This window comes from Pseudophryne corroboree, chromosome 4 (assembly GCF_028390025.1).
Source record: "Pseudophryne corroboree isolate aPseCor3 chromosome 4, aPseCor3.hap2, whole genome shotgun sequence".
Lineage (NCBI taxonomy): Eukaryota > Metazoa > Chordata > Amphibia > Anura > Myobatrachidae > Pseudophryne > Pseudophryne corroboree.
The window spans coordinates 225,881,712-225,908,662 of record NC_086447.1 but is presented as its reverse complement, the minus strand read 5'-3'; the positions used below and the strand labels follow the sequence as shown (position 1 = coordinate 225,908,662).

General features: G+C 44.3%; 1 protein-coding gene and 1 pseudogene across 4 annotated transcripts in view; one reads left to right on the top strand and one right to left on the bottom strand.

Annotated features, from left to right (window-relative positions):
- Positions 1–26,951, bottom strand: part of LOC134909252 (glutathione hydrolase-like YwrD proenzyme) — a 227,331-nt gene that overhangs the window by 102,268 nt on the left and 98,112 nt on the right. For all 4 annotated transcript variants that reach the window (XM_063915949.1, XM_063915950.1, XM_063915947.1 and 1 more), the window contains exon 6: positions 1,838–1,990. In XM_063915949.1, coding sequence (XP_063772019.1) covers positions 1,838–1,990 — 153 coding nt within the window. The remainder of the gene's footprint in view (positions 1–1,837; positions 1,991–26,951) is intronic.
- On the top strand, positions 25,611–25,729 carry LOC134912256 (5S ribosomal RNA; annotated as a pseudogene).

Below are 26,951 nucleotides of genomic sequence, written 5' to 3'. Positions count from 1 at the left end.
TCCCTCAAAACAATTTAACATACATACTACACAAACATAATACTTTCTGTATTCCATACTATTCTCTGTATACTATAGCAGTAATAGAAATAAAATAGTAATACAATTATTGGAATTATTGCTGATTCAGAAGACCGCATTTTACAGGTCAATTTACATCATCTTATTAATAGGAAAAAATATACAGAGGTTTACTGTGGCACATTTTCTCTTCTTGAAGAATGGCTATAAGTTACCATGACCAGATTATTGCTCAAAGGAAGGTCAATCTGCTAGGTATAGCACCTTTGTGAATAAAAGTAACATTAACAGTATGTGTATCTGATTTTGCGTGTGTGTGTTTATAATGTAAACAATGCTAATTCGGAAAATGGTCTGAATGAAGTCACCGCTTTGACGTTTATGTGATATTAAACTTTTAATTTATTTAACACATGCTCACTTACATGTCCTGATGGTGACACTTTATACACTACCTTTGGTAGGTGTGCCTATTGACATAGAAGTTTGTTTTGTGGATCTAGAAGCCGATACTCTGACTCAGATAGTTTGTACTTAAGCCAAAACTCTCATTATAATCAGGTGTTTTGTAATCCAGGGAAATCTGCCCTTTAATATTCCACCATGGATATTGTAATGAATTCCAATTGGTTGCGGTTTTGCCTTTACATTCCTATGGTATTCTGTCCACAGAGACAGCAGTATCAAGGGACTCAATCTGGGAGTGTGAATGGATGACAAATGAGAGGCTTTGTATGTATGTATTTTGATGGATGTGTGTCATTTTATAAATATATACAGTATATATATATATATATATATATATATATATATATATTTATTTATAAACTATATGTAATATGTAACCAAAAAATTATAACATATTTATGTTTTGTGCAACTTAAAAATCTTTCATGGGTCTGTAATTAAATGATTGTGTTTTGCTCAATACAAAAGAAATAATTAGAGATGAACTAACAAGAGATGATTTCTTTTTTTAAGCTTGTCATGGAAATGATATAGATCAGACGGACTTGAAGTCTTATATTTCATACACATAACAAACCAGGACAATTCAGGAGGCTCTTAAAGAGTAAACCATTTAAAAATGCTAGGGACAAACATTAAGCTGTTGTTAGGATATGATAAAAAATCCCCACCCTAGAAAAAAAACATATGGAAATAGCATGGGGAGACAAGTTGCATGATACATACTGATAAATCCTATTTCTTTATAATCCTGACACATCTGCTGCTGGTGTTAAGGTGGGTACACACTTAGCGATAAAGTAAACAACATCTCTCATTTTGACCCTCTGTGAACGGCATCGTTTACTATATCGCCCAGTGTGTATGCCGCTGCTGCCAAGCGATGCACGGCCCCGTGGGTCATTAACGACCCTCGGTGTCGGACGTACATGCAGCTCAATTTGGACTCATACTCTGGCTGGCTGCGGCATGACATGTCTGTGCGATATCAGTGTGTATGCCCGCCGTCGGGCGGCCCGCCCCGGGAAGGGAAACACTAGGCGATGTTGCTCACCGAGATTACACACATAATACTTAAGATTACACACTTGATACATACAAGTGATTAAACCATTCAATAAATATATTCTGACACCTGTAGCTGCTTCATCAGAATGCTAAAGACGTTTGCTTTACATGCTGAACATAAGCCGTTCCTTTGCTACATTAGAGACTAGACTTGCAGGGCATGGTGTCACAATGACATCACAGGGTTCCAGAATGACGCTTTCAGAGAATATGCCCTATGAGTCAACTGGGTTATTTCTGTCCTTTAATTATATAAACAAGTAATTTGTCTTATATTTACCTTGTATGTTGTACAAACTGGTTGCACTTCTTCTGTCTCGTGGCTTGACAAGTCCTCGAGTTCCAAAACCCCACCATTGCTCTGTACAACTTGGACAATGGCTTGCGCAATTTTCCCCTCATAGAATTCCTTTTTACCCCCTTTAGACAATACCTGCAATGACAAGATCTTGACACTTGAATGAAAAAGAACTTTCACACCTGATACAGTTAACTTTAAATATTATTTAGTCTTTATTAGTGTCATTATTAATTATAATGCTATTATGTATATATTACATCAACTTACCAGAGCCACAAATTTGACCATAACATACTTAGCTACAACTATTATTTCCAATTGCAATTACTACTGTAGGTACAGTAAACAAATATGCTGCATATGGAGGAATGATGTTGTACAGTAGGCAACTATAAGGCAGCAAACATAAGGACAGGTAATCCATGTGGCCAGTACGGAACTGCTACTAAGAACTGCAAGCTCCATATACTTTTTGATTAGCAACGACTCTCCTTACCCCAGCCAATGATACAAAATATCTGAAGTCATAGAATGATTGAGCTACTGCTCTAGATAAAGAAGAGAACGGTGTGGAGGAAGATGATATAGGGCCTAATTCAGACCCGTTTGCTCCTCTGCAAAGTTTGAGGTCTGCGATCAGATAGTCACCGCCCCACGCAAGTGTGTGAATGCATGCGTACGCCGTGTGCCAGACAGCGGACAGCTACAAATCCATATGCATCTCATTCACCGTTGAATAATTTTTCCAGTCTGAGCAGTCTGTGCTGCCCCAGGACTTACTCCTACAGTGCGATAGAATCAGGCTGTTCAGGGCCGGAGCTGACATCACACACCCTCCCTGAAAACGCTTAGGAATGCCTGCGTTGTTCCTGACACTCCCAGAGAATGGGCAGTTACCACCCACATACACATGCGCAGTCATCAATAATCGACTGCTGTGCGATATTGCACAACAGCGATCAGGTCTGAATTAGTCCCATAGCTAGATGGAGGAATATTACAGAATGTAGTCAACTGCAGGGGGAAAATTATGTATCCAGATCTACACACACACCCCCCCCCCCAATGAAAAAAAATAAAATCATGTAGAAACTGACGTTTCTGCATAATTTTATGGTTTGTGGCCATGTGCTAATAGCATAATGCAAGAAATTTCACAGAAAATCTCTTTCATTGAGTTTTTCTGTCATCTGCGCACACGCAGCAGCCACAGTGCGTGAGTGCGGGCTATCATGATGAGATTGCATCCCGGAAGGATGCGTTCGCATCATAATTGACAGATGGTGGGCGTCTGGGAGCGGAAACGTAGCATTGGGGGGGGGGGGGAGCAGGAAACGCAGGCATGTCATGGCCATTTCTGGAGCTGGCTGATGATGTCACCTGCACTTCCTGCTATAGGAAACATGGTGGTGGTGCGCCTGCCTACGCAGTCTGGGGTCAACCTCTCTTTGAGGTTTTTGCAATGCAATTGCAAATAAATTTTGATTGCATCGCAGGGCAGTGCTACACATGCTGGGCGGCCTTGCCCTGTGCTGGGTGGCCCCCAGCATCTGAGTAAGATGATTGCAGTAGAGTTTGGACATGTACATTTACACCATCTTCAGATGATGCAAACTCATTTTAGCAGAACCGGCCTTAGGCAAAGGCAAACTAGGCAAATGCCTAGGACATTTGGCATGCCTTGGTGCACAAGCAGCTTCTGCTGATTAAAATGATATGCGGCATGCCTATATTCTGTGTGTGACTGCAGCTATATCTGCATACGAAATACTATGCTACAGTGTATTCCTGGAAATCACTGTAATGTAGCATTCTGTATGCAGATACAGCCACAGTCGCACCAGAATATAGGCATGTGGCATATCATTTTAATCAACAGAAGCTGCTTGTGCATCCTAGTCACATAGTAGTGCAAATAAGACCCATTTTCAGCAAAAAAAGGTGCCCGGTGTTAGCATAGCTGTCGGGAAGCTGCCAGCTGACTCATGCCAGTCATCTGCTGCTGTATGGTGTATTGAGGCAAGATGTATGAGGACACATCTGTATCCAAGCAGAGGCAGAGCTCACAGTGTTAATGGCTGTGTGAGTGCTGCATGCTGGGGGGGTTGGTTGATTATGCAATAGTGTTTGGCATATGTGTAAAGGGCATTATATGTGTCATGTATAACTGCATTAATAATGTGCGGCATATGTGTAAGGGACATTATGTGTACAAGGGCATTAATAAAGGTTGGCATAATGTGTAAGGCGCATTATGCTTATAAGGACACTAATAATGTGTGTAATATGTGTGATGACATTACTGTGGTATTATGTGTATAAAGGCATTAGTAATGTGTGGCATTATGTGTGTAAGGTGCTCTTAGTGTGGTGTAACATAAAGAAAGGGCACTACTGTGTGGTCTGGTCTAAAGTGAATACAGAGCAATATGTTGTGATGTAATGAGAATAAGGGGCACTACTGTGAGGAGTAATGTATATAAGGTAAAGTGGTACTACTCTGATGAAACGTTAATAAGGTACACTATCACATCATATAATGTGAATAAGCTTGTACTACTGTGTGGTGTGATTTGAATTGGGGGTACTATTTTGTGGCCATGCCACTTCCCTGCAAAAACACACCCCTTTTTGGGCTGCAGAGCGAATGTGCGCACTGTTCTTATTTAAAATATAGGGGGTAGGAGCACCAAAAGGAGAACTGCTATCGGTGAGGGGTGATGATGCTGGGAAAAGGGCGTAGGGTCACTAGTGGTGGAACTAGTGGTGGTGTTAGGAGGCACCAGCCAAAATCTTGCCTAGGGCATCATATTGGTTGGGGCCGGCTTTGCATTTTAGCCTATGGAGGAAAAGTAGCTGGAGAGATATCTTTCTATCTCCCTCCTGCAGCCTCCGTCCAGTGCCCGCCACGATCCCAGAAACTGACATTGTGCGCATGTACAGTATCAAATTCCCCCAGAAGAGTTTTTCACAAATGTGAAAATCTCCACCAAATGCCGGCGAAGTAACTTCCAGGGACAGCGGTTATAGCTACCACTGTCCCTGATGTTTTCCCTACATACATAGTGGTGATATTTTCATTAACAATGAAAATATCTGCAGCAGTACAGAGTATTAATAATGGCGGCAGTTCTGCGATTAATAATACATATGACCCTTAGTGATAATATTTTTTAGTTATATACATTAGGTTTTCTATTTATATATCATTACATGCTGATATATGTAAAAACTAACACGCAGCAATACTTTATTCATAGAATATAACTCCTTAAATATGTAATGCATTGTGTATTAACAGATTGCTGTTATCTACCAGAAATCACTTGTTACTTATATCACATATATAAAGCATACAAGCTTCCCTTCTGTCAATATTATCTTCTTATTAATTGCTGAGAATGCGGTATCTTCTGATAAATAGCTCAAAAACATTCTGTTGGAATGTGTTGTTATTGCATCTTATATTATAAATCAGTAGTTGAAGGTGCAGATTATAATCTTACTAGGAATGAGGGCAGATAGGTTTCACCTAAATAATGACTGATAATCATCAAAACACATAGGCTAGTGTTAGGGACATGTACTTATTCTGATATCAGAGGAGGAACAAGTGTAACGCTATCATCAGCAGCCTCCTTAACTCCTCAAGATGTGTCTAGAGTTTATGATTCACGTATTGGCTGCCTTTTATTGAGTTTGGAAACACGAAGGTGATGTATAAATAAACATGCAAATTAGACATTAGCGTTTAATAGTATTAATGTAAGATAACTGTACAGGCTGTATGATTAATTGCACAATAATAGCAGTTTCACACTACACAGAAAATCCAGTGTTGTTGAAACAGAAACCGGACACAGATTTTTCAAGGAGTTTGTTCAATTGTAAAGCGCAACAGAATCTGCTGCGCTATATAAGAAACTTAATACAATAAATAAATGAACACATTTCCCCTGCTATCCACACATATATATGGCTTTGTACTGAGAGTTCTTATTATATCTGTGCACTAGTTGTTACACCTGTAGGCTCAGGCTGTGACTCTCAGGTGAGACTCCTTAAGGGGACTGATTTATATAGTTAGTATAAAATAACATTGTAGCATACTTGCCTACCTGACCCTCTCCATGAGGGAGAAAATGCTCTGTTCCTGGACTTTCCTGGTAATGTATGATTGCCATCACCTGTGGTGAGCTAGTTAATTGATAAGAAAGGTGTTTCACTACAGGTGATGGCAATCATACATTACCAGGAAAGGCCAGGAACAGAGCATTTTCTCCCTCATGGAGAGGGTCAGGTAGGCAAGTATGAATTGTACACAACAGGCAAGCTGTGGGATTTCCATGTGTACCTTGTACTGTAGGTGACATTACCCAGAACCCACTGCCAGGGCCGGCAACGAAAATCTTGGGGCCCGGTACAGGGTTATCTCTGGGGCCCCCTCAGATTTTATATATATAACGTAACATAACACCGTTATGCTGTAACCTTGCATATAGCATTATTGGGGGTAATTCCGAGTTGTTCACTCGTTGACGATTTTCGCTATGCTGCGATTTGTTGCTAACTGCGCATGCGCATGGTACGCAGAGCGCATGCACTAAGTTATTTAACATAAAACTTAGTAGATTTGCTGGTGTTCGAACGACGATTTTCAGTCGCACTGCTGATCGGTGAATGATTGACAGGAAATGGGCGTTTCTGGGTGGTAACTGAGCGTTTTCCGGGAGTGTGCTAAAAAACGCAGGCGTGTCAGGGAAAAATGTGGGAGTGTCTGGAGAAACGGGGGAGTGGCTGGCCGAACGCAGGGCATGTTTGTGACGTCAAACCAGGAACTAAACGGACTGAGCTGATCGCAATCTAGGAGTAGGTCTGGAGCTACTCAGAAACTGCAAGAAAATATTTAGTAGCAGTTCTGCTAATCTTTCATTCGCTATTCTGCTATGCTAAGATACACTCCCAGAGGGCGGCGGCCTGGCGTGTGCAACTCGGAATGAGGGCCCTTATGCTGTAACTTGCATACAATACAATTGGACTTTTATCAGCAGTGCCGTGCGTGGTATTTCTTCTTGTTACCCTTCATGGATATATGGAATTTGCTGCGCTATATAAGAAACTGGTAATAAGTATAAATATTTATTTATACACATATAAATATGTATATCTATCCTTCCTCGCCCCACATACACGACAGTATGCCTCTCCCCAATTACTCCATGCTGCATTCCCAGCTCCCCACCCTATCCTAAAGCCCTGTATCCCCTCACCAAGCCACTCTTACCCCGGTGAGAGACTCACCTGCGCTGCACTCCCCAATACCATGCGGCCCTCACACCCCACCAGAAGAGGTCGGTGCAGGGCACATGAATCCTGGCCAGCAGAGCTGTTGCCATGACCTATAACTGCCTCTAACAGAGCTGGACCCCGGAAGAGCGGGAGCACACCTTTGCCGCACTGTGTGTGAGAGGCTCCTGTCGCTCTGCAGCTGCACCCACACCGTGTACAGCTCCCTGCCATATTTGGACAAGATGGCTCACATGCCTGCTGGGTACTGTCATATCCTTGTGGCCCCTATTATCCTTGGGGCCCAGTACAGGTGTCCCCTTTGACCCCCCTGTCGCCGGACCTACCCACTGTTGTCATGCGAAGTATGGCGTCTAAAGTAAATAGGTAACCTTTTACTGGCAGCACACATCAATGCGCACCAGTTGATCTTATGTTAAGGGGAGATACATACGATATCCTGGCAGATAGGAAGCCGGCTGTCAGTACACTGACAGCTGCATTCCATCTGTCAGAATACCAGCAGCGAGTCTCCTTGTAGGCTCGCTGCGCTCGCCACAGGTTCTGTTCCTACTTGGTTGATGGCGTGGACCCCCCAATTGAGTGTGAATATCGTGTGGGTGTCGGGATGTTGGCTGTAGGGATACCTATAGGACACCTATAGGTATCCCTACAGGTATTCCAACGTTGGTTTCCTGAACACCGGGATCCTGACTGCCAGTAACCTGACTACATCCCGTTAAGGGATGGGAATACAGAAATAAAGTGGAATGCAGAAATAAACTACTCATAGGTAGGAACAAGCTAATGCCATCTGAAGATGGTGTTAGTTCCTGCAGTCAATCTTAATAAATAGCACAGCTGCAATGTCCAAATACATTGTATGGGGATTTCAGTGTGCTCTCAATGGCTGTCATTGCACCTGTATCGTTCTCACTGTTTTGTACCAGACACTTTATCCTGGCATACCGATAAATGTATTTGGCTATTTTTTTTTTCCACCTGTTTATCATGTTTTTGGGATAGAGTGAATTTTATATTATGACCAAGCACCGACTTTCGATATTACTGTTTGTGTGTGATCTTTGCAAAATGTAACCTTTCAAAGTAGTTACAGTAACTACTCAAAGAAAATAATCACCTTTATTATAAATTTTTCACCTGGCTTTATGGGGATTGTATAAAGTGTACATTATTATGTTTACTTGGTGAGTGTCATGTCAGGGAGTCATTGGTTTAAAAGTAACATTTATTCATATCCTAATCTAGATTCGTAATTTACCCGATAAAGTAATTATTATGTTTTTTTTGTATTTTATGTTGTGTTTTATGCATTTGTAGAGTGTGGCTTCTGTTTGGTATATATTTATACACACAGATGCATGCATATTTATCCATTCTGTTATTTTGTATACGTGATCACAGAAGGCTTTTCTCGCTTAATTCAACCTCAGCCTCATCTGATAAGCATGAAATACCACAGTGTACAGTACATTCACTCATTAGATAATATATACTATGTGACAGAGTACAATCTTACTTCACTATCTTAAATTGTTTTGTATCTTTATTGATACATACAATGGTTTAAAGATAAACTTTAATACAGGGTAAGAAGTTAGTTTCCTGGCTGTAATGCAGAGCTGGTAAGTTATGCTCCAGAAAAATGGGAAAACACAATGCATTTTATTTTTTTCCAGATAAAAAAGTATTTGGCTACTTTTATTTTCACCTGCTTATCATGATTTTGGGATAGAGAACATTTTTGGGATAGAGTGAGATCGGTTGGGGACAGCTGTGGCGAGCAGCCTGAGGCGGGTCGCACGCGGGAAGCACCCGTGTCAGGATCCCGGCTGCGACCAGCCTCAGGTGATGTGAAAGGGGTAGTAATAAGATAATGGGAGTGGGGGGGGGGGTAGTTAAAGATATGTTGCAGACAGCTGGTTCTAGCTATCCAGGCAGTTCTCTTGCAGATCTTCCCTGTCTGTATACAATACAGTTACAGTGTAGCAATTCTTCCTGGTACCTTTAATGTCTTGCTGACTAATCCCTGACGAGTCTCAAACTTTATATGACTACTTGCTATGGGCCACTGGAAGGTATGCTGACTGCTTTAAAGCTCTGTTGTCTTAGGTAAGGTTGTCACTGAAATCCGCTTGCTCTCTTAGGTATCTGCCTTCTGTAATTGAATTACTTGATCTGGCTACGCCTTTTGGGGGTCATTCCGAGTTGATCGCTCGCTAACTACTTTTAGCAGTCGTACAAACGCTATGCCGCCGCCCACTGGGGAGTGTATTTTAGCTTAGCAGAAGTACTAATGCATGTGCAGCCGAGCTCTACAAAAACAGTTTATGCAGTTTCTGAGTAGCTCTAAACCTACTCAGCGCTTGCGATCACTTCAGCCTATTCATGTCAGGGTTTGACGTAATACACCCACCCAACAAACACCCAGCCACGCCTGCATTTTTTCGGACACACCTGCGTTTTGGCAAACACTTCCTGAAAACGGTCAGTTAACACCCAGTAATGTCCTCTTCCTGTCAATCTTCTAGCGGCCGCCAGTGCGAAGAAAAACTTTGCTAGAACCTGAGCACAACCACAAAGGGCTTTGTACCCGTACGTCGCGCGTGCGCATTGCGGGGCATACGCATGCGCAGAAATGCCATTTTTTTCACCTGTTCACTGCAAAAATCGTCAGCGAGCAATCAACTCGGAATGACCCCCTTTATCACTTGTCTATGAGCTGCAGCTTTCAGTTGATAATGGTAATAAGTTGCATTTCCCTGGATGAACTGTATATGTAGCATCCCATCTTTACACAAAGCAGGAGTCTCGCTATGTGTGAATGTCAGTTGGCATCTCTGTGTTTATTAACTATACTACTCACTATACCCTTGAGCAGAGGTTCCTGGTATAGGTTTTAGGTACTGTATATCCATGGCTCAGATTATTAAATCAAATTGACTGAGGTACTAATTAAGTCACCTGTGACCAAGCATAGATACACTTAAAACCTGGACCATTGGGGTACCTTGAGGACTGTGTTTGAGAACTTCTGCCCTAGAGAAAAAGGGTTAACTAGAGCTGCAGCAGTAATTAGTGACTGTAATGCAGGGCTGTGCTGTTTGATTTTCTGCAGATCTCTTCCCATGGACTGCTCAGCTGTCCGGGTGTAGTATTGTATGCCGGCGGCGGGCTCCCGGCGCCCACCATACGGTGCCGGAATCCCGACCGCCGGCATATCGACAGTGTGGCGAGCACAAATGAGCCCCTTGCGGGCTCGCTGCGCTCGCCACGCTGCGCTCGCCACGCTGTGGGCATGGTGGCGCGCTACGCGCGACATGCTTTTTATTCTCCCTCCAGGGGCGTCGTGGGCCCCCAAGAGGGAGATAAAGTGTCGGTATGCCGGCTGTTGGGATTCCGGCGCTGGTATACTGTGCGCCGGGATCCCGACAGCCGGCAAACTGAAGACCAGCTGTCCTGTAGAAATTGCTGCTCCTAAGGTTACCTCTATTTTACTGTCCCCGTGGAGGCTGCCGGATATCAGCACATTGCGAAGGCGAACTTCACTACCCCAGCCCAGATCCAAGCCCTCCTCAGTTTTTCCCGCCTGACTTGGAAACCAGAACGAGGCAAAACGTCATCATCCCGCGGGTTTTGGATTCCATATAAGGAGCCGCATGTCGCCATTTTCACTCCGGCATTAAAGAGTGTAGCGAGAGGACGTGTCTCCGTCCTCAGTGTCTGTGTGGGAGGAAAAGTGGGGTGGTGATTCCAGTGCTGTCTTGTGCTGCTCAGTCCAGTGTAGTGTCGTATGCTGCATCAGTCCAGTCACAGTGGTGGTGTCCTCTGCTGCCATATGTCCAGTGTAGCTGTATAAGTCCAGTACAGTGGTGATGTGTTGTCCTGCATCAGTCCAGTGGTGGTGTCTTGTGCTGCATCAGTCCAGTCACAGTGGTGATGTCCTCTGCTGTCATATGTCCAGTGCTGCTGTATAAGTCCAGTCCAGTGGTGCTGTGTTGTGCTGCATCAGTCCAGTGGTGGTGTCTTGTGCTGCATCAGTCCAGTCACAGTGGTGGTGTCCTCTACTGCCATATGTCCAGTGCTGCTATATAAATCCAGTCCATTGCAGTGGTGCTGTGTTGTCCTGCATCAGTCCAGTGGTGGTGTCCCTGTGCTACTGTATAAGTCCAGTGGTACTGTCGTATATGTCCAGTGATACTGCAGTATATGTCCAGTGATACTGCTGTATTAAGTCCAGTGATACTGCCGTAATAATCCAGTGGTACTGCCGTATATGTCCAGTGATACTGCCGTATATGTCCAGTGATACGGGCATATATATCCAGTGATACTGCTGTATTAAGTCCAGAGATACTGCCGTATAAATCCAGTGGTACTGGCGTATAAATCCAGTCCAGTGATACTGCCATATAAGTCCAGTGATACTGCCATATATGTCCACTGGTACTGCTGTATAAATCCAGTGATACTGCCGTATATGTCCAGTGGTACTGCCATATAATTCGTGATACTGCCGTGTGTGTCCAGTGGTACTGCTGTATAAATCCAGTGGTACTGGCATATAAATCCAGTCCAGTGGTACTGCCTTATATGTACAGTTATACTGCCGTGTATGTCCAGTGGTACTGCCATATAAATCCAGTCCAGTGATACTGCAGTATAAGTCCAGTGATACTGCCGTATATGTCCAGTGGTACTGCCGTATAAATCCAGTGAAACTGCTGTATATGTCCAGTGATACTGCCGTATATGTCCAGTCATACTGCTGTATAAAGTCCAGTAATACTGCCACAAAAATCCAGTGGTACTGCCGTAAATGTCCAGTGATACTGCCGTATATGTCCAGTGATACTGCTGTATTAAGTCCAGTGATACTGCCGTATAAATCCAGTGGTACTGGCATATAAATCCAATCTAGCATCCGTCCAGTGGTGGCGTCCCTGTGCTGCTGTATAAATCCAGTGGTACTGCCATATATGTCCAGTGATACTGCCATATATGTCCAGTGATACTGCCATATATGTCTAGTGATACTGCTGTATTAAGTCCAGTAATACTGCCGTATAAATCCAGTGGTACTGCTGTATATGTCCAGTGATACTGCCGTATATGTCCAGTGATACTGCTGTATTAAGTCCAGTGATACTGTCGTATAAGTCCAGTGGTACTGGCGTTAAAATCTAGTCGAGTGAAACTGCCGTATAAGTCCAGTGATACTGCCATATAATTCCAGTGATACTGCCATATAAATCGAGTCCAGTGGTAATGCCGTATAATTCCAGTGGTACTGCCACATAACTCCAGTGATACTGGCGTATAATTCCAGTGATACTGCAATATAATTCCAGTGGTACTGCCGTATAAATCCAGTGGTACTGGCGTATAATTCCAGTGATACTGCCATATAATTTCAGTAGTACTGGCGTATAAAATAAGAATTTACTTACCGATAATTCTATTTCTCGGAGTCCGTAGTGGATGCTGGGGATCCTGAAAGGACCATGGGGAATAGCGGCTCCGCAGGAGACAGGGCACAAAAGTAAAGCTTTTACAGGTCAGGTGGTGTGTACTGGCTCCTCCCCCTATGACCCTCCTCCAGACTCCAGTTAGGTACTGTGCCCGGACGAGCGTACACAATAAGGGAGGATTTTGAATCCCGGGTAAGACTCATACCAGCCACACCAATCACACCGTACAACTTGTGATCTAAACCCAGTTAACAGTATGATAACAGAGGAGCCTCTGAAAGATGGCTTCCTAAACAATAACCCGAATTAGTTAACAATAACTATGTACAAGTATTGCAGATAATCCGCACTTGGGATGGGCGCCCAGCATCCACTACGGACTCCGAGAAATAGAATTATCGGTAAGTAAATTCTTATTTTCTCTATCGTCCTAAGTGGATGCTGGGGTTCCTGAAAGGACCATGGGGATTATACCAAAGCTCCCAAACGGGCGGGAGAGTGCGGATGACTCTGCAGCACCGAATGAGAGAACTCCAGGTCCTCCTTTGCCAGGGTATCAAATTTGTAAAAATTTACAAACGTGTTCTCCCCTGACCACGTAGCTGCTCGGCAGAGTTGTAATGCCGAGACCCCTCGGGCAGGCGCCCAAGATGAGCCCACCTTCCTTGCGGAATGGGCCTTAACAGATTTAGGCTGTGGCAGGCCTGCCACAGAATGTACAAGTTGAATTTTGTTACAAATCCAACGAGCAATCGACTGCTTAGAAGCAGGTGCACCCAACTTGTTGGGTGCATACAGTATAAACAGCGAGTCAGATTTTCTGACTCCAGCCGTCCTTTAAATGTATATTTTTAAGGCTCTGACAACGTCCAACAACTTGGAGTCCTTCAAGTCGTCTGTAGCCGCAGGCACTACAATAGGCTGGTTCAGGTGAAACGCTGATACCACCTTAGGGAGAAAATGCGGACGCGTCCGCCGCTCTGCCCTATGTCGAATGGAAAATTAAATAAGGGCTTTTATAAAACAAAGCCGCCAGTTCAGATACTCTCCCGGCCGAAGCCAGGGCCAGTAACATAGTCACTTTCCATGTGAGATATTTCAAATCCACATTCTTTAGTGGTTCAAACCAATTGGATTTGAGGAAATCTAAAACTACATTTAGATCCCACGGTGCCACCTTAGGCACCACAGGAGGCTGTATATGCAGTACTCCTTTGATAAAAATCTGGACCTCAGGGACTGAGGCCAATTCTTTTTGGAAGAATATTGATATGGCCGAAATTTGAACCTTAATAGATCCCAATTTGAGACCCATAGACAATCCTGATTGCAGGAAATGTAGGAAAACGACCCAGTTGAAATTCCTCCATCGGAGCACTCCGCTGCTCGCACCACGCAACATATTTTCGCCAAATACGGCGATAATGCTTCGCGGTGACTTCCTTCCTTGCCTTTATCAAGGTAGGAATGACTTCTTCCGGAATGCCTTTTCCTTTTAGGATCTGGCATTCAAACGCCATGCCGTCAAACGCAGCCGCGGTAAGTCTTGAAAAAGACAAGGACCCTGCTGAAGCAGGTCCCTTCTCAGAAGTAGAGGCCACGGATCGTCCGTGACCATCTCTTGAAGTTCCGGGTACCAAGTCCTTCTTGGCCAATCCGGAGCCACTAGTCTTACTCCTCTTTGCCGTATAATCCTCAATACCTTTGGTATGAGAGGCAGAGGAGGAAACACATATACCGACTGGTACACCCAAGGTGTTACCAGCGCGTCCACAGCTATTGCCTGCGGATCTCTTGACCTGGCGCAATATCTGTCCAGTGTTTTGTTGAGGCGAGACGCCATCATGTCCACCATTGGTTTTACCCAACGGTTTAATAGCATGTGGAAAACTTCTGGATGAAGTCCCCACTCTCCCGGGTGAAGGTCGTGTCTGCTGAGGAAGTCTGCTTCCCAGTTGTCCACGCCCGGGATGAATACTGCTGACAGTGCTATCACGTGATTCTCCGCCCAGCGAAGGATCCTGGCAGCTTCTGCCATTGCCCTCCTGCTTCTTGTGCCGCCCTGTCTGTTTACATGGGCGACTGCCGTGATGTTGTCCGACTGGATCAACACCGGTCTTCCTTGAAGCAGAGGTTCCGCCTGGCTTAGAGCATTGTAGATTGCTCTTAGTTCCAGAATGCTTATGTGAAGAGACTTTTTCAGGCTCGACCACACTCCCTGGAAATTTCTTCCCTGTGTGACTGCTCCCCAGCCTCTCAGGCTGGCATCCGTGGTCACCAGGATCCAATCCTGCATGCCGAATCTGCGGCCCTCCAATAGATGAGCCTCCTGCAACCACCACAGAAGGGATACCCTTGTCCTCGGCGACAGGGTTATCCGCAGGTGCATCTGAAGATGCGACCCTGACCATTTGTCCAACAGATCCCTTTGCATGGAATCTGCCGAAAGGGATTGCTTCGTAAGAAGCTACCATTTTTTTTTTTTTTTTTTTTTTTTTTTCCCCAGGACTCTTGTGCATTGATGTACAGACACCTTTCCTGGTTTTAGGAGGTTCCTGACCAGGTCAGATAACTCCTTGGCTTTTTCTTCGGGAAGAAAAACCTTTTTCTGAACTGTGTCCAGAATCATCCCCAGGAACAGCAGACGAGTTGTCGGCATTAATTGGGATTTTGGAATATTCAGAATCCATCCGTGCTGCTTTAGCACCTCTTGAGATAGTGCTAAACCCATCTCTAGCTGTTCTCTGGACCTTGCCCTTATTAGGAGATCGTCCAAGTATGGGATAATTAATACGCCTTTTCTTCGAAGAAGAAATATTATCTCGGCCATTACCTTTGTAAAGACCCGAGGTGCCGTGGACAAACCAAACGGCAGCGTCTGAAACTGATAGTGACAGTTTTGTACAACGAACCTGAGGTACCCCTGGTGTGAGGGGTAATTGGAACGTGGAGATACGCATCCTTGATGTCCAAGGATACCATAAAGTCCCCTTCTTCCAGGTTCGCTATCACTGCTCTGAGTGACTCCATCTTGAACTTGAACTTCTTTATGTACAGGTTCAAGGACTTCAGATTTAGAATAGGCCTTACCGAGCCATCCGGCTTCGGTACCACAAAAAGAGTGGAATAATACCCCTTCCCTTGTTGTAGAAGAGGTACCTTGACTATCACCTGCTGAGAATACAGCTTGTGAATGGCTTCCAAAACCGTCTCCCTTTCTGAGGGGGACGTTGGTAAAGCAGACTTCAGGAAACGGCGAGGTGGCTCTGTCTCTAATTTCAACCTGTACCCCTGAGATATTATCTGCAGGATCCAGGGATTTACCTGCGAGTGAGCCCACTGCGCGCTGTAATTCTTGAGACGACCGCCTACCGCCCCCTAGTCCGCTTGCGAAGCCCCAGCGTCATGCTGAGGCTTTTGTAGAAGCCGGGGAGGGCTTCTGTTCCTGGGAAGGAGCTGCCTGTTGCTGTCTCTTCCCTCGTCCTCTGCCTCGTGGCAGATATGAATAGCCCTTTGCTCTCTTATTTTTAAAGGAACGAAAGGGCTGCGGTTGAAAGGTCGGTGCCTTTTTCTGTTGGGAGTGAAAGGTGGATTTCCCGGCCGTAGCCGTGGCCACCAAATCCGATAGACCGACCCCAAATAACTCCTCTACGCATCGCCTGTCCACTGTCGTGTCCATAAAGCTCTTCTGGCCGAAATGGACATAGCACTTACCCGTGATGCCAGTGTGCAGATATCTCCCTGTGCATCACGCATATAAAGAAATGCATCCTTTATTTGTTCTAACGACAGTAAAATATTGTCCCTGTCCAGGGTATCAATATTTTCGATCAGGGACTCTGACCAAACTACCCCAGCACTGCACATCCAGGCAGTCGCAATAGCTGGTCGTAGTATAACACCTGCATGTGTGTATATACCTTTTTGGATATTTTCCATCCTCCTATCTGATGGATCTTTAAGTGCGGCCGTCTCAGGAGAGGGTAACGCCACTTGTTTTGATAAGCGTGTTAGCGCTTTGTCCACCCTAGGAGGTGTTTCCCAGCGCTCCCTAACCTCTGGCGGGAAAGGGTATAAAGCCAATAACTTCTTTGAAATTAGCAGTTTTTTATCGGGGCACCCCACGCTTCATCACACACGTCATTTAATTCTTCTGATTCGGTAAAAACTACTGGTAGTTTTTTCACACCCCACATAATACCCTGTTTAGTGGTACCTGTAGTATCAGCTAAATGTAACATCTCCTTTATTGCCAAAATCATATAACGTGTGGCCCTACTGGAAAATACGGTTGATTCGTCACCTTCACCACCGGAATCAGTGCCTGTGTCTGGGTCTGTGTCGACCGACTGAGGCAAGGGGCGTTTTACAGCCCCTGACGGTGTTTGAGGCGCCTGGACAGGCACTAATTGAGTGTCCGGCCGCCTCATGTCGGCAAACGACTGCTTAAGCGAGTTGACGCTATCCCGTAATTCCACAAATAAAGGCATCCATTCTGGTGTCGACCCCCTAGGAGGTGACATCCTCATATTTGGCAATTGCTCCGCCTCCACACCAATAACGTCCTCATACATGTCGACACACACGTACCGACACACAGCAGACACACAGGGAATGCTCTATACGAAGACAGGACCCACTAGCCCTTTGGGGAGACAGAGGGAGAGTCTGCCAGCACACACCAAAAAGCGCTATATATGACAGGGATAGCCTTATGATTAAGTGCTCCCTTATAGCTGCTTTTATATTAATATATATTGCCATTTATTTTGCCCCCCCTCTCTGTTATACCCTGTTTCTGTAGTGCAGTGCAGGGGAGAGACCTGGGAGCCTTCCTGACCAGCGGAGCTGTGACAGAAAATGGCGCCGTGTGCTGAGGAGATAGGCCCCGCCCCTTTTTCGGCGGGCTCGTCTCCCGCTATTTAGTACATTTAGGCAGGGGTAAATATCTCCATATAGCCTCTGGGGCTATATGTGAGGTATTTTTAGCCTTTTTAAAGGTTTTCATTTGCCTCCCAGGGCGCCCCCCTCCCAGCGCCCTGCACCCTCAGTGACTGCCGTGTGAAGTGTGCTGAGAGGAAAATGGCGCACAGCTGCAGTGCTGTGCGCTACCTTAAGAAGACTGCAGGAGTCTTCAGCCGCCGATTCTGGACCTCTTCTTGCTTCAGCATCTGTGAGGGGGCCGGCGGCGTGGCTCCGGTGACCATCCAGGCTGTACCTGTGATCGTCCCTCTGGAGCTTCATGTCCAGTAGCCAAGAAGCCAATCCATCCTGCACGCAGGTGAGTTCACTTCTTCTCCCCTCTGTCCCTCGTTGCAGTGATCCTGTTGCCAGCAGGAATCACTGTAAAATAAAAAACCTAAAGCTAAACTCTCTAAGCAGCTCTTTATGAGAGCCACCTAGAATTGCACCCTTCTCGGCCGGGCACAAAAATCTAACTGGAGTCTGGAGGAGGGTCATAGGGGGAGGAGCCAGTACACACCACCTGACCTGTAAAAGCTTTACTTTTGTGCCCTGTCTCCTGCGGAGCCGCTATTCCCCATGGTCCTTTCAGGAACCCCAGCATCCACTTAGGACGATAGAGAAATACAGTGATACTGCCGTATAAATCCAGTCCATTGGTACTGCCATATAAGTCCAGTGGTACTGCCGTATAATTCTAGTGATACTGCCATATAAATCCAGTGATACTGCCGTATAATTCCAGTAGTACTGGCGTATAAGTCCAGTGGTACTACTGTATAAATACAGTCCAGTGGTACTGCTGCATAATTCCAGTGGTACTGGCGTATAATTCCAGTGATACTGATGTATAATTCCAGTGATACTGATGTATAATTCCAGTGATTCTGCCGTATAATTCCAGTGGTACTGGCGTATATGTCCAGTGATACTGCCGTATAAATCCAGTACAATGGTACTGCCGTATAAGTCCAGTGGTACTGGCGTATAAATCCAATGATACTGCCATATAAATCCAGTCCAGTGGTACTGCTGTATAAGTCCAGTGGTACTATCCTGTGCTGTATATTATTTAATTCATTTAAAGGGGCTATTAATATTTAATCCAAATAATTTTTACAGTGTTTGCCCTGTGTGGTGTAGGGATAAGATGTCCTGTGCCGCATATTGTGTTATATAACTCCAGAAAAATAATGGAGAACAAAAATTTGGAGGATAAAATAGGGAAAGATCAAGAACCACTTCCTCTTAGTGCTGGAGCTGCTGCCACTAGTCATGACATAGACAATGAAATGCCATCAACGTCGTCTGCCAAGGCAGATGCCTAATGTGATAGTAGAGGGCATGTCAAATCCAAAAAGCCAAAGGTCAGTAAATGACCCAAAAAAATAAATTGAAATGGTCTGAGGAGAAACATAAACTTGCCAATATGCCACTTACAATACGGAGTGGCAAGGAACGGCTAAGGCCCTGGCCTATGTTCATGACTAGTGGATCAGTTTCACATGAAGAAGGCAGACCTTATCTTCCCACTAGAAAAATGATAAGAGTTACTGTAAGCTGGCAAAAGCACAGCAAATAACTGTGCATTTGAAGATGGTATCACAAATCCCCAAGGAGAGTTCAAGTGTGTCGGTGGTTGCAATGCCTGACCTTCCCAACACTGGAAGGGAAGAGGTGGCTCCTTCCACCATTTGCATGCCCTCTGCAAGTGCTGGAAGTAGCACCCACAGTCCAGTTTCCGATATTCAAATTGAAGATGTCACTGTTGAAGTACACCAGGATGAGGATATGGGTGTTGCTGGCACTGAGGAGGAAGTTGACGATGAGGATTCTGATGGTGATGTGGTTTGTTTAAATCAGGCACCGGGGGAGACAGTTGTTGTTCGTGGAATGAATATGTCCATTGTGATGCCTGGGCAAAATACCAAAAAAGCAACCTCTTCGGTGTGGAATTATTTCTCCACAAATCCGGACAACAGGTGTCAAGCCATGTGTTGCCTTTGTCAATCCGTAATAAGTAGGGGTAAGGACGTTAACCACCTATGAACATCCTCCCTTATAGGTCACCTGCTGCGCATTCATCAGATGTCATTGTCAAGTTCAGAAACTTTGGGTAAGTACGTAAGCAGTCCATTGGCACCTAAATCCCTTCTTCCTCTTGTACCCAAGCTCCTGCAAGTCACACCACCAACTCCCTCAACGTCAACTTCCTCCTCAGTCAGGAACATAAGTAGTCCTGCCGGCCATGTCACTGGCAAGACTGAGGAGTCCTCTCCTAACCGGGATTCCTCCGGAGGATCCTTGAGTGGTACGCCTACTGCTGCCGCTGCTGTTGTTGCTGCTGGGAGTCGATCGTCATCCCAGAGGGGAAGTCGGAAGACCACTTGTACTACTTCATCTAAGCAATTGACTGTCCTTTGCGAGGAAGATGAAATATGACAGCAGTCATCCTGTTGCAAAGCGGATAACTGAGGCCTTGACAGCTATGTTGGTGTTAGACGTGCATCCGATATCCGTCATTAGTTCAGTGGGACTTAGAGAATTGATGGAGGTAGTGTGTCCCCGGTACCAAATCCCATCTAGATTCCACTTCTCTAGGCAGGCGATACCGAGTATGTACAGAGACATCAGAAAAAGTGTCCTTAGTTTCCTAAAAAATTCAGTTGTAACCACTGTCCACTTAACCACGGACATGTGGACAAGTGGAACAGGGCAGACTAAGGACTATATGACTGTGACAGCCCACTGGGTAGATGTATGGCCTCCCGCAGCATCAACAGCAGCGGCACCAGTAGCAGCATCTCTCAAATTCCAACTCGTTCCTAGTCAGGCTACGTTATGTATCACCGCTTTCCGTAAGGGGTACACCACTTACAACCTCTTTTACGGAAACTGAGGGACATCATCGCACAATGGCTTACCCCAATTAGACTCTCCTGGGGATTTGTGATATCGGACAACGCCACCAATATTGTGCGTGCATTACACCTGGGCAAATTCCAGCACGTCCCATGTTTTGCACATACAATTAATTTGGTGGTGCAGAATTTTTTGAAAAATGACAGGGGTGTGCAGGAGATGCTGTCAGTGGCCCAAAAAATTGTGGGCCACTTTCGACATTCAGCCACTGCATGCCAAAGACTGGAGCACCAGCAAACACTTCTGAAACTGCCCTGCCATCACCTGAAGCAAGAGGTGGTAACAAGGTGGAATTCAACACTCTATATGCTTCAGAGGATAAAGGAGCAGCCAGAGCCGGATTAAGGGGGGTGCCCAGGGGGTCAGTACCCTGGGCCCCCTGTCTTAAGGGGCCCCCGGCTGGAGCTCTGCACTGCTCTACAGGTTGCCGGCACAGGAGGGTTCCACGCTGCCGAGAAAGGAGTGCGGCTGTGCATGCAGCTTCCTCCCCCCTCCTCTCGGGCAGCACGGTCAGGGACTGAGTCAAGCAATCTCCAGCCTTCACTGCTGCCAAGAGAGATGCTGCTGGCAGCGGAGTCTGGAGATTGCTTGACTCAGTCCCTATACAGAAATGAGTTCTCTGCGCACCGAGGTGTTAATCTGAGGCGGGGTGTGCTGCTGGTAATGAGGGGTGTCCCACCCCCCCTTAAATGGTAAGTATACAGATGTGGATAAATCCACAGGGAACCAGCGCTCAAACCATATTTGTAGTGGTGAATGATACGGTTATAAAGTGAAACTAAAATCAATAATGAAAAAGCAGGTAATATACTTAAGGTTGTTTATTCTAAGATGCTGAGATACTTTCTTTCCCAACAGGTATAAATTCGGTTTAAAAGTCAATCAGTGATTGGGGCACGCTCCTGGTTTGAGCTTAAATTCTGAAGTGCAAGGTTCAATTGAAAGAACAAATGCTGTAATCTTTGTAAAGTCGAAAAAAAGAAAAAGAAAAAGAAAAATGCCACAAAAAAATATTAATGATAATATGTACTAAAGTCCAAACGGTTTACAAGTCTATACAGACAGCGGCGTCCCGCTAATCTGTGCTCTGAAGTGAAGGATTCTCTTGTGAAGTGATGAACAGTTGACAGCGGTAGTGTATGCTTTGGTTAGAGTGGAGAATAAGGACCCTGGACTGGCGCTATTCCTCCTGCAGCACGTCCCATAGTAGAGCGCCCGAATCAGGCCCGCTCTGTGGGGCCGCTGACCTGGGGTGTGCGCCTGTCACAGAGGCGAAGTGGACCCGGCCGGAGCTCTCCGAGTGGCTGGCCGCGCCTCTCCTCCTCCTACAAGGACTTACCTTCGCCCTTCCCCTCCGCCTTCCACTCTCCGCTGTCTCGGGCTTCTTCCGTCGCCTGTTTGTAGTGAATATTCGTCCTCAGTCCAATGTAGTATAGATGGGTAGCTTCCCAGAGGAAGACCCTAACAGGTCGAAACGCGTTGCAGCTACCCATCTATACTACATTGGACTGAGGACGAATATTCACTACAAAGAAGTACAGTACTGCTAATCCTTTCCGCAAACCATCCGGTCACGTGATCCGGAGTTCCGGAAGCAACCGGTTGCCAGGCGACGGAAGAAGCCCGAGACAGCGGAGAGTGAAAATTATGTGAAGGTGTTACATATATATAAAACAAACTATAAGGGCCATGGAGTGATGAAATAGTGTTAAATTGCTAATCGAATCTCGCGGTGTGTATGGGCCATTAGATTTAAAAACTGTATTTTTGTTTTTGTAAAATCTGAAACACAAAGTGAACTGACCTGAAATTTGAATGACATTTTTTTTTAGAAATAATTTCTATATAATTTTAGGTTTCTCTTAGTTTTTCTTTTTTTTGTACTTTGTCATACATTTTACCTTTTCCAGTGCCATATTTTTCCCTATCAGCAGATTTTAGAACAAATTTATAATCTAGTTCTATGCCTTAAATAAGATTCTTAATTAATTTGGTCGCATTACAGACAGCTCAGAAACTCACACTTTAGTTATGGCCAGATTGTATAATTTGGCAGATTACTCCCATTATAATCTCATGATTAGCAACACACTGTAAATTTTATTATAGGCAAGGTTAGCATAACCAAGGATGCATTTAGTAACACTTACCATAAAACCTTGGAGCATGTTCGTGTGATATAAGCAGAGCACACTTTTGAACTAAATAAGAGCAGCAGTGTGGACTTTGTAAAGTTCTCACAGACTTTAGAATAAGACACTATTCAAGTAGGTCTCCCCTTTGTCCTGGCTTCGGTAGAACAGTGCCCATTTCTCCACCGAAAGGTCCTGATTCAAAGTCGAATGCAGTGGCGTCTATGTTTGCATATTTTACTATGCTTGTGCATCCACACCATAGGATGAATGCACTATTAGACTTTTTAGCTACTTAGACACATGCACACATTAAATACCTGGACCAATAGCGCAGATATCTGCATTGCGTCCTACTCAGAATCATGTGATTTTACTACATATTAATCCCAAATTATCAGTAAAGGTTCTTATAACTGTCAGACCAGATGTGGGATGTAAAGAGCTGTATGGGGTGGATGTTATGTCCCAAAAGGTTTTAGGTAAGAGTGGTTTCCCATTTTCACAATTCAACACTACGGAAGCCTTTTTTCCAAGGAAGGTTGTAGGTTGCGTTCAGTGAAATTCCACATCTACAAGTTGTTGATACAAGTGAAAATAATGATTTCATAACGTTTGTATGTTTAAACCTCTAATTGCCAGGTAACATTAAGTGAAGTATTTGTAACTCCAGAGTTTAAAGAACATAAGTACAGTACCACTTCACAACTATCAAACAAATGAATGCATTCCTGGTTTCCCGTTTTGTTCATTAATATTTTGCAACTGTGAATCATTAACAATGCCTCTATTGATCCCTTCTTGCATAGAATATGTAATTACTGTTGCACAAAGGCTCATGATATCTATTAAAATACACTTATAGAGCAGAAATCCCCACAGTCTATGAAGCTCATTCTGAAGTGCACTGGTTGGTTTTCTGAGCACACTTCTATAACCATGCCTATTCTCTGGTGAAACAGACAGACCCTGATTTACAGTTTTTCTCTACAGGAATGTGCTGTCTGGATTGAAAGATTAATACAACATCAAAACTAGTGATGTCACAGCAGCTCAAATAACTGCAATCACTGCTTTTAAGACTGCATGAGATTTCATTAGGGCATACAGTATCCTAAAGATAAGGGAGGTAATTTAATCTCCACTTACAAGTAAAGGGGTAAAAAGGATTTAAATGTAACTTTTTAACGGTATCTGGATTATAGGTCAACAGTTAAAAGTTTGACAAGCAGTAGGTCGACACCAAATGGTCGACGTGCCTATGGTCGACATGGCCAAATGGTTGACTGGTTCAAATGGTTGACAAGACAATGGTCGACACAGCATATGGTTGAAATTAGGTTTTTTTTTATGTTCAGAACTTTTTCATACTACACCAACCAGGTGGACTATGATTGGAAATAGTAACCTGTACCAAGTGAAGCATAATGTGCAGCGATGAGGCAAAAAATGGCACTTCTGCACATGCGTATGCGTCGCAATGCACACGCGCGATGTACTATTACAACGGCCGATGTAGTTTCACACAGGGTCTAGTGAAGCTTTTCAGTTGCACTGCTGACCGCAGAGTGATTGACATGAAGTGGGCATTTCTGGGTGACAACTGACCGTTTTCAGGGAGTGTTCGTAAAAACGCAGGCATGCCAGGAAAAACGCAGGCGTGGCTGGGTGAACGCAGGGCGTGTTCGTGACGTCAAAATTGGAACCGAATAGTGTGAAGTGATCGCAAGCGCTGAATAGGTTTAGAGCTACCCGTGAACAAGCTGACTGCGAAACGTACGTTGGGTACGTGAAAAAGGGTCACGGAGAGTGCTCTCACGTGACCGGTCTCAGACCAGCGACAGAGGAGAGGAGATTGGGCGAGGCGTCCAGTCTGCACATTACACAGACTTAGGCGGCTCGGCGGCACTTGACGGGACGGGGAGGCGCACAGCCTAATAAGTATCTCTTTCCCCTTTCCCCTATGCTTATTGTCCTTATCGCTATTATAGAGCCATATGCCTATTTGGGCTAGTCCGTTATGCTGGTCGTGAGCAGCAGGTATATGCTAAAATCAATCATCACAGATGCTGTGTATGATTAACTGCACCATTACCCGTGGCATTCAACTGCCAAGTTTGGCTTGTAAATTATTTAAGCTTTTCTGTATGTTTTTAAATACGTAATTTGGCAGCAAGTATTCTTTCAAGCACTTAACTAATCATCATAGGTGCTTTATATGATTAACTACACTATTACTCGTGGCACTCAGCCGCCAACTCTGGCTTGTAAATTACTTAGGCTGTCTTGTATGTTTTCAAGACGAAAATTGATAACATACCTGTAATACAGTGCAGGGCAGCTGTAGCTGCAGCGGTGTGTGTTTCTTTTTACAACCTATATTTGGCTGTTAAGTATCAGTCCATGTCAGATTTATGGCAACAATTGTATCTGTGGTATTAGCTGCTGGTATGTCTATGATTGCACTGTTTACTATTGCAGCAAATACTTTTTGAAGCACACATATTGTTTTATCTTTGTGCTATTGTAGCTAATTTCTCCACCTCTGATACAAACCAAATACTATACCCGATATTTAGCATGGATAATTTCTCTATTAATGTTGACGTATCAGAAAATATAATTTAAACAAAGTTTTTCATGACAAGTAGTTTCAATCTGTAACAACAGACACTCTTTTTTATTGGAACTCTGTGTTTGCTTGCTATAGATGCCTTAAATTATAATAGGCTATCCTCCTTGTCTTGCCTCACGTTACGCACAGGAAGAACAGAGGCTTATGTCATCAACCCCTGTTGACCATATGATTTAACCTCTGCATACCCATGTGTTTGGGTCGCTAATTGGTGCAATGAGGGTCAACAAAATATTTAATAGGGGGAATATATTTAGCTAAACTGGCACAATAACACACATCCTTTACATAATAATTGCAACCGCTGCCCTTTTCCACACGTCACCTACTACCATACCACACTGGGTATGCCCAATCCCGCTTGATCTTGGAGGCAATACAGTGTTGGGCCAGGTCAGTACTTCAGTGGGAGACCACTTAGGAATACCAGGTGTTGTAGGTGTCCAGTGGAATTGAATTGGTGACTGCACTGAATCCACGGAAGGATGGGCATATGCTTGCCAGATACTGAATAACCACAGTAACAATCCATCAATATGTTCGCAGATTTAATTTCATGTATGGCTTAGAAAGTTCAAAGCCATTCCATTAACAATCGGGTACTTTTTGTTTTCCTACTCTTTCAGTCATTCCAATTAGTGTACCTAGTTTTTTATAATATATTGATTATTAAAAGTTACGTTTTAATTATTCCACAGTTACATCACCACTCATACATACATTATAATTGCAAGTAACTCTCCGGGAGTGAGTGCTCCCAACCAAGGTCACTTTTTTCTGTCTCTTTTTCTATTCTCAAATAGGTTTAGAGCTACTCAGAAACTGAACAAAAAAACTTTGTAGCCGCTCTGCGATCCTTTCATTCGCAATTCTGCTAAGCTAAAATACACTCCCAGTGGGCGGCAGCATAGTGTTTGTACGGCTGCTAAAAACTGCTAGCGAGCGAACAACTCGGAATGACCACCTTTGCCCGAAGCATGGTGAGCGAAGCGAGCTATGCGAGGGGATGCGGTGCACTAATTGGGGTTACACTTGGTGGAAGGGAAATGTTGACACCAAATTTCCCCCAAAAAAACTCATGTCGACCATTTATGTGTCGATCTGTTGACCTTTTGACCATGTCAGCCTTGTGCACGTCGACTATTTGGTGTCGACCTAGACATTGTTGACCTACTGACTGTTGACCCTTTGATCCATAACCCTTTTCAACAGGGCTCCTGGGAATGTAAGGTTAATCTATGGGCTATGTATATTACCTTCATATTTGAAAATAAATAATGGAGTTTCATATACAGTACCTCTATAGGTGTGGACTTAAGTTGTGACCTTACAGTGGAAGTTGTTTTAGGAGTGTTTATACAGCTTAAACAATGTTTGAAACATACAGTAATGCTACATATCTCTGTAGGTACCAATGACATCATTCCTTATATAAATAATCTGGAGTTTCCATGAGAAAAGATGAGTCAGAGCTCATTAGTAGATAGCAAGGTACAGCTAAAACTAGTTCAGCTGAGCAATGACACATGGCCACATGATCACCTTAATATAGGATGTGGTCATTAAATGTGTCATTGTTTTGACTTCTACAGTTTATTCTTATAATCAAAATTAAAGTTTTCAATAAGCATGTGTACTCGGTACAGCAGAGTAATTTCAAGTCA